This window comes from Orycteropus afer, unplaced genomic scaffold (assembly GCF_000298275.1).
Source record: "Orycteropus afer afer isolate SDZICR_OR568_19922 unplaced genomic scaffold, OryAfe1.0 scaffold00605, whole genome shotgun sequence".
Lineage (NCBI taxonomy): Eukaryota > Metazoa > Chordata > Mammalia > Tubulidentata > Orycteropodidae > Orycteropus > Orycteropus afer.
In genome coordinates this window covers 424,050-432,472 of record NW_006922192.1, presented here as the reverse complement: position 1 = coordinate 432,472, position 8,423 = coordinate 424,050, and the positions used below count along the sequence as shown (strand labels likewise).

At 60.2% G+C, this 8,423-nt stretch overlaps 1 protein-coding gene across 1 annotated transcript in view; it reads right to left on the bottom strand.

The window, feature by feature from the left end:
• The window catches only part of MAN2B2 (mannosidase alpha class 2B member 2), a 31,875-nt gene that overhangs the window by 931 nt on the left and 22,521 nt on the right, over window positions 1-8,423 (bottom strand). Inside the window, exons 12-17 of the mRNA XM_007956313.1 lie at window positions 8,110-8,365; window positions 6,812-6,922; window positions 6,390-6,582; window positions 4,646-4,783; window positions 3,317-3,429; window positions 2,286-2,406 (exon numbers count right to left, since the gene is read on the bottom strand). Of these exons, the coding sequence (XP_007954504.1) occupies window positions 2,286-2,406; window positions 3,317-3,429; window positions 4,646-4,783; window positions 6,390-6,582; window positions 6,812-6,922; window positions 8,110-8,365 (932 nt within the window). The remainder of the gene's footprint in view (window positions 1-2,285; window positions 2,407-3,316; window positions 3,430-4,645; window positions 4,784-6,389; window positions 6,583-6,811; window positions 6,923-8,109; window positions 8,366-8,423) is intronic.

Below are 8,423 nucleotides of genomic sequence, written 5' to 3'. Positions count from 1 at the left end.
GGTGATGGGGCTTCCTTCTCAGGAGAGAAGGCTGTTCATCCATCCATTTTTCAATCTATCAGTCCATCCATGCATCCATCATGCATCCATTCATCCATCCACCATCCATCCATCCACATATACATTCATTCATCCATCACCCATCCTTCACTCCTTCCCTCCATTATCCATCCATCCATGTATCCATGTATCCATCCATCCAACCAACCAGCCATCTAACTGTTCACCTGTCACCATTCACCCATCCACCCCCTCACCCAACCATCCATCCATCCACCCCCTCACCCATCCATCCATCCATCCATCCATCCAGTGACTGTCTACTCTCTACCTGGAACTATGATGTGTGCAGAGGACAGAAAGATGCAGAAGGCAGAGGAAACATGCCTGTGTGGTTGGGAGAGCAGAGCAGGTGTCTGACCCAGCCTGGGACCGGGGGAAGGCTCTGGGGGAAGCCCGGGTGGGAGCTGGCTAGAATGAACGGACGAGTGTGTTCTAGGCAGAGGGAGTGGCAGGAAGCGGCTTGTGGAGCCAGAGCTGACAGTGTGGTAGAGGGTGGGCACAGGACAGCAGAGACCAGTGGGGACAGGTTGGGCACAACCCTGTGAGTCTGAGAGCTTGGGGCTCTCACTGGGGGCATGGGCAGGGTATGTGGAGGGACAACTCTAGAAGCAGAACTGATAGGTGGTTACACAAACATGTACACACGTATGATCACACAGTACACGTGTACACCCACACAGCACATATGTTGTCACACACATACACAATGCACACATGTACATGTATGTGATCACATAGTATATGCATACATACCCCACACCCACCCATGCACACAGCATGCAGTGCTCAAATGTGCACACAGTGTACACACATGCACACACGATCACAGAGTACATCTGCACACACATACCCATGCATACACAGCACATGCACTCACATGGACACAATGCACATGCATACATGCATGATCACACAGTACATGTGCACCCATACACACAGCACATGTGCTCACACATGTACACAATACACACATGTACATGCATGTGACCACACAGTACATGCACACCCCCCACCCCCACAAGCACACAGCATACAGTGGACACACATGCACACATGACCACACACTACAGACACACATTCATGCATGCACGACACATGGATTCACATGTGCCATGCACACACATGCACACATGATCACACACTACACATGTACACACATGTTCATAGCATATGCACTCACACATGTAGACAGTGTACACAAACGTGACCACACAGTACATGCATACAAACCCTTACACCCAAACATGCACACAACATACAGCGCTCACACCACACACAGTGCACACACATGCACACGTGCTCACACAGCACACACACATATCCATACATGTATAGCACATGCACTCACATGGGCACAGTGCACACACATGCACACATGATCACATGGTACAGTGTATGCACATACACATGCTCACAATGCATGCACTCACATTTGTAGACAGTGCATACACATACACACATGATCACACAATACATGTATACACATCCCCATACCCATACATGCACACAGCCTACAGTGCTCACATGTGCACAGTGCACACACATGCACACATTCATACATCATACACACATGCACACACAGCACATGCACTCACATGCACACAGTGCACACACTATCACACGGTACATATGTAAACCCATGCCCACACATGAACACACCACACATGTTCACACATGTACACAGCACACACATGATCCTGCAGTGTATCTACACACACATCCACACACACATATGATCACACACTACACATATACACACATACACACTCACAGCACATGTACTCACATGTGCACAGTGCACACACGTGCACACATCACACTTTGTACCCACATGCATATGCTCACAGCACACATGCTCACACATGTACCAGTGCACACATGTGATCACACACTACATGTGCACACACACATGCCTGTGCATGCACACAACACATCCTCAGTACACATGTACACAGTGCTCACACATGCACACACGTGGGGCCCTGGTCGGCAGTGGTGGTCTGACGGGGCTGTGGATTCCGAGGCTCATGGTGTGGCTCCGAGGGGCTGGTGGCGCTGCAGCTGCCCCAGGTCACGCAGCTTGTAGGGGGCAAGGCTGGGATCTGAACTGGGTCTGCCAAGCTCCCCAGCCACGTAGGAGGCCACACTAGGAATCTTAGTGGGGTCCCCCGTCTCTGTGCTGGGCAGGGCCTCATCCCCACCGGGCAGAGCAGGGCTCCCACCTCTGGTGGGACGGTGGGCCTGGGTCCTCCATTTCCAGCGGTGCAGGTCATGCACGTTTGAGGTCCCTGTGAGGGAGCGCTCCTCCATGGCCACCAAGGTCCCCAGACCCCGCAGCACAACCTGTGGGGACAGCGAGGGAGGGGGAGCCACAGGGAGTCTCCACACCCAGCTTGAGAACAGCAGTGGTGGCGACACAGACTGGGTGACCTGGTGCCTGTCCCTGACACCACAGGCCCTCACTAATCCTCACGGCCAATCTGCAAGGGTAGCCTGGGAGGTGGGGAACAGGCTGGGGTGGGCCGGACGCACAGACCCAGGAGGGGACAGCCTCGTGCTCCCTCCCAGCATGGAGTACCTCCCTGCCCAGGGTGTGCAGCTACTCGGCCCCTTCCACACACAGTTGAAGGGGCAGTGGCCCTGTCTGTCACGGGAAAGAGTGGGGCAGGGGTGGCTCTCAGAGAGGGTCCCCAACAGGAAAGTGCTCCCAGGGGCAGCTGTGCCCCACCCCTCTGCCTTCCCTACATTCAATGAGCTGTGATGTCCCGTGACGAGAGAGGACGGTCAGGAAGACAAACCACCAAGGGCTGAGGACGGCCAGGTGGGGAGGAGAGGTGCTGCCCAGGTCAGTCCACCCACCCTGAGAGTCCATCTCTGCTCACAGCACTGGGGGTGGGGGTTCTGTCACAGACAGCTGAGCAGCTCCTGACGGGGTGCCCCCACACCAGGGAGAAGGAGGCGGGTGGCCTGCCCCTGCTCAGTGCTGCCCCCACACCAAGGAGAAGGGGGCCAGCAGCCCGTCCCTGCTCCATGAGCCTCGGGGCTTGGGTGCCTCCCACACTAGGGACAGGGCGGCCAGCGGCCCGTCCCTGCTCCGTGAGCCTCAGGGTTTGGGGTGCCCCCCACCCCAGGGGGCCAGCAGCCCGCCCCTGTTCTGTGAGCCTCAGGGTTTGGGGTGCCCCCCACCCCAGGGGGCCAGCGGCCTGCCCCTGCTCTGTGAGCCGCGGGGTGCCTGTGACACATGGGGCTGTACCTGCAGATTCACTGTCACAGGCTGAGACAGGACGGGGTCCTCCCCCACCTCATACAGGTGTAGCAGCCGCAGCAGCACTCGACGCAGGTTGGCCTCAACCTCCCCTTGGTGGCCTTTGGGGACAGAGCAGACAGTGAGGGGCCCATCTAGCTGGCACCCTGAGTCTGCACTCAGCACACACACAAGCCTGACTCCACGTCCTTGACCCCTGTGGACAGGAACCACCTCAAGGGCAGTGTAGGAGGGAGGCCCAGCCCAGGCTGGTGACCTCTGATCTCGTCTGGGGTGCCTGGCCTGGCATTCAGGGATGGCTGTGCCCCATCAGCCCCCGTCTCAGAGCTGCTCCGTGCAGACAGGCAGACGAGATATGGGTGCAACCAGTGCATTGAGATAGGTCACGTCGGCTCGTGGGGGTGTTGCCTCCTCCAGGAAGGCCTCCCTGATGCCCCTGCTGGGGCTCCCTGTGAGTACGACCATCCTGTCTGGTGGCCTTCAGACCTAGAGTGAGGTGAGCCCAGGGCCTTGCCTGCTGGCCCTGGTCCAGGACACGCTCACGCAACAGGCAGGCTGTGCACTCACAGGAGGGCTCAGGAGCCCGGGCTCAGCGCAGCCGCCTGGGACTGGCAGGGGTGAGTGGGCCCGAGGGTCAGGGGGGACAAGGACAGTCCTTGGCAGTGAGCCAGGGGCCCGCAGAGGATAGGCTGGGTTGGAAATCAGGGCTGAGACCTGAATGCAGGCCCACCCTCGTCCTGTTGTAGGTGGAATTGTGCCCCCAAAGCCACGTTCAAGTCACTACCCTGGCACCCAGTTTGGACACAGGGTCTTTGCTCACGTCATCAGTCAGGTTAACATGAGGCCACACTGGAGGAGGGCGGGCCCCAGCTGGCCTTACAGGAGAGGAGGAGAGACACAGACGGGGAGACGGAGGAGGAAGGAGGACGCCGTGTGAACATGAAGACAGAGCGTAAGTGATGTGGCCACAAGGCAAGGACTGAGGAGCCACCAGAGGCCGGACAGACAAGGGGACCTCCCCAGACCTTTAGACGGAGTATGGCCTGCTGGCAGCTTGACGTCAGGCTTCTGGTCTCCAGGACAACGAGAGTGCGCTCCTGCGGCTTTAAGACCTCCGTGTCCTGACTCACCAGGGTGGCCTGAGGACATGCTCCTGGCCTGCCCAGTGACCCGTGTCACCCTGTGCCTGTGGACCTCAGTCTCCGCGTCTGTCAGACAAGGGCCCGGGGGACCTCCGGGAGCCGTGGCAGCGGCAGGGGAGCCACCGGCTCTGGGCACGGGCTCGGGCGCCTGTGCCAGCCGGAGTACCTGCCTCACCTTCCTGGACACTCCGCAGGTGCTGGGCGTGGTCCGAGCTGTAGTTCCAGCCGGGAATGCTCAGGGTCTGCAAGTGCAGGTTCAGGGGCAGTGGCCCGGCCGCCTGCTGCCACGGTCCTGGGGGCCCTGGGGCGGCCCCTGCGGAGCAGATGGATGGAGTGAGGAGAAGGTCCTTGGGCAGCCTCCTGGCCTGGCACTCCCTTCGGCTACACCCGAGCCTGCTCTGGCCATCCTTGCCCCCCACGCCCACCTGTGGGATCACAGATGCTGAGAGTGGGAAGACCCTGTGTCTCCTAGTCCAGCCATTTCAAACTATAGACAAGGAGACTATGGCTCAGAGAGGGTGCATGTAATCTCAGGACCACACAGCAATTCACCATGAGTTTGCTCCTCCCTGTCCTGTCATCTGTCTGTCTTTCTGCTCAGAAGCGCTGCAATCCAGCCTTCTCCCTCCAACTCTGGGCTCTTGGCTCCAAACACAGAGGCTGCAGGGCCTGGTCCAGGACTGGGCCACGTGACCCCAGAGGAGCAATCATAACCTTTCCCTGGGACATTTGCACTGGGGACCAGGAAGCCTAGAGCTTGGCTCCTCACAGGTCGGGGAACCTGTGCCTGCAGGGCTGTCCACAGGGAAGGGATGGACAGAGGGACAGACCCTGGGCCCAGCTGCACCCTGTCCTTCTCCTGGCCACGAGCCTTGGGTTAACTGCCTTTGGCTTGATTCTTCTCTTGGCCAAGGGCCTTGGGTTAACTGCCTTTGGCTCAAGATGGTGCAAGGGGGCTTTCCCTCATTTATTCCTGCAGAGCCCAGAGTGGTCCCAGGTGGAGGGGCAGACAGGAGTCTGGACTTTCCCAGACTTGGCCGCTGGCCATGTCTGGGAATGGCCCACGGCCCCTGACAGACCTTGGTGTGGACCCTGACCCCTCCTGACTGCGACGTTATGCCGCATTGTCTGTCTAGGAAGAATCAGACAGACAGAGAAGACGACAGAGCTGACTCGGGAGGTTGTGAGGTGGATGGGTGAGTCCCAGCCTTGAGCTGCTAGCTGTGTGACCTCCCGTGAACCCCTGACCTTCTCTGCCCCTCGCTTTGCCCATCGATGAAACGAGGGCCTGGACAGGTGCCCCCAAGGTCTCTCCTGCTCACAAGGGGCCTGGATCCCTGAGGACCCAAACTCTGTGATGACCAATTTTATGTGTGGATTTGGCGAGGCTACGGCTCCTGGTGGTCTGGCCAAACACTAGCCATTGCTTTGCAGTGAAATCTAATGTCGTGTGGTGACACTCCCTGGTGGTGCAGTGGTGAACCCACCAGCTGTGTCTGCGGGAGAAAGACGTGGCAGTCTGCCCCTGTGAAGATGAAGCCTTGGAGACCCTGTGGGGCAGTCCCTTTCTGGAAGAGAGGGTCACTCTGGGTCAGAATCACCTCCATGGCACCTAACAGTGTAACACGGTACCATTGGCCACCCTCCGTAATGCAATCTAATCACACGCAATCAACCAGCTGGTGAGGGAGGTTCTCTAGGGTGGACTTGGTCTCCAGGATGTAAGTGGACATTGGGCAAAACTGGACTCTTCATACTTCCTGTCATCTGACCTCACATCAGCCAATCCCTGAAGGAAACCTCTCCCTATGTCTGTCTCCCTATTCTGTCTCTCCAAAGAACCTGCCGCCCTCCATGCCCACCCTGCCCCGCTGGCCCATTCAGGGGTGGGGTGGATGCGCTTCCAGGGGCCTGCTCACCGGCCAGCTCCCCACACAGCACCACGGGCCTGTGCTGCAGCGCCAGCCCGCCCCTCGGACGCAGAGCAGCCACGACCGGAGGGGTCCCCAGGAGCAGCCAGAGCATGGGGCGGACGACTGAGGTGTCGTTCAGCGTGAGGTTGTAGCCCAGGTCCCACTCAAAGTTGTTCCACAGCCGCCGATGCAGCATGACCTGCAGGATAGGACGGTGCCGGGGCCGGCCTCACCTCGGAGCCCAGGGTGACCACCACAGGGCCCACTGAACCCGTCTTCCCCCACTGTCCACCTGTTACCCTGGCTGGAGACTCATGTGCCCTACGTCCACCCGCCCATCACCCTGTCACCCTGGCTGGAGATGCCACGCACCTGCCTCTGCCTCCCCGCCTCCCCCCATCACCCTGGTGGAGACCCACATGCCCTACCTCCACCTGCCCGTCACTCTGGCTGGAGACGCCGTGCGCCCGCTCTGACAGCAGCAGCAGCCTGCTCCGGCTGTCCTCCAGGAAGGCCGCCTGGGTCATAGGGTAGTAGTTCTGCAGAGAGACCACCAGGCTGCCCATGGGCCGGGCAGGGCTCAGGGCTCACCTCCACACCCAGTCATCCTCTGCACAGCATGGTGGCCAGGGGCTGACCGCTGGGGCTGGTGAAGAGTTCAGGGCTCAGGGCTCACCTTCCCGGCCCCCAGTTGCCCTCCACACAGCATGGCGGCCATGGGCTGACTGCTGGGGCTGGTGAAGAGTTCAGGGCTCAGGGCTCAGCTTCCCGGCCCCCAGTTGCCCTCCACACAGCATGGCGGCCAGGGGCTGACCACTGGGGGCGGGGGAAGAGTTCAGGGCTCAGGGCTCACCTTCCCGGCCCCCAGTTGCCCTCCACACAGCATGGCGGCCAGGGGCTGACTGCTGGGGCGGGGGAAGAGTTCAGGGCTCAGGGCTCAGCCCCGCACCCCCTCAGTCACCTTCTGCACAGCACGGGGCTGTGGGGACAGGGCCCTGACAGGGAAGCACCGTGCTGCTTCCTGGCACAGAAGCCAGGGGATCGGCTTCACCAGCACAGCCCGTCTCCCCATCTGTAAGCTGGGGTCACACAGCCACGGGAAGGGGTGAGTGACGGCGTGTGGGCCAGAGCAGCATGAGGCCAGCCTAGACCGACAGTCGAGGCGGAAACAGGTGGGGCAGCTGGGGGACAGCACAAAGCCCCCCCCCACATGCCCCTTGGGGCGGATGGCCTCCCCCACAGGCCTCCCAGCAGCACGTACGAACCAGCCAAGTGGAAAAGGGAGCAGCACGGGGCACACGTGGGGGGCACCAGAGGAACTGAGCTGGCCTGGTGGAGCCCACGTGTGTCCCGCCCTGGCCTCACAGCTCAGGGCCTCACTCCTCTCCCCAAATCCCAGGAGCAGTGGGGCACGAGCACCCTCCCCAAGGCCAGCGGTTCAGCGTGAGCGTCTAGGGGCAGTTGGTGTCTGCTCCTTGCTATGCTACGCGGCTGGGCAGCATTCCCAGTAAGAGCTCTGAGCGTGGGTCCAGGCCCCGTGAGCCCCTGCTGTCCCCCTCATCTCAGAACAGCCGTGCGGTACCCATTTGACAGAGGAGGAAACAGATGCTGCAGTAACCTGGCCAAGGTCACTCAGTGTGTGGTGTCTCCAGCCAAGCCCAAGCCCAGCTCTCAGCCCCTAAGGTGGAGCAGGGCGGACGGTGGACGGTGGACGGCGTGGGCATACCCGAGCAATGCTGTTGTTGACGTGCGCCTGGTATGGCCTGCGCTGCATCTGGTACCCGTTGTCGTCCGTGTGGATGACCCGCTGGCTGTCCAGGTTGGTGCTGGTCCTGAGCACAGCCTCCCGGTTCAGCTCCAGTGGGCCCACCTGGTACTCCTGCTCAATCCGCCCACAGAGCAGCTCCCCGTCAGGACCCCATGGCGGCACGTGGGCCAGCCGGGAGTGGACGGCGTATGTGTACTCCTTGTCAGCTGGGTCCCTGCAGGAAGAGAGGCAGTCAGGAGACAGAGTCAGGGGCTTTCTGGCTGCTCCTTCCC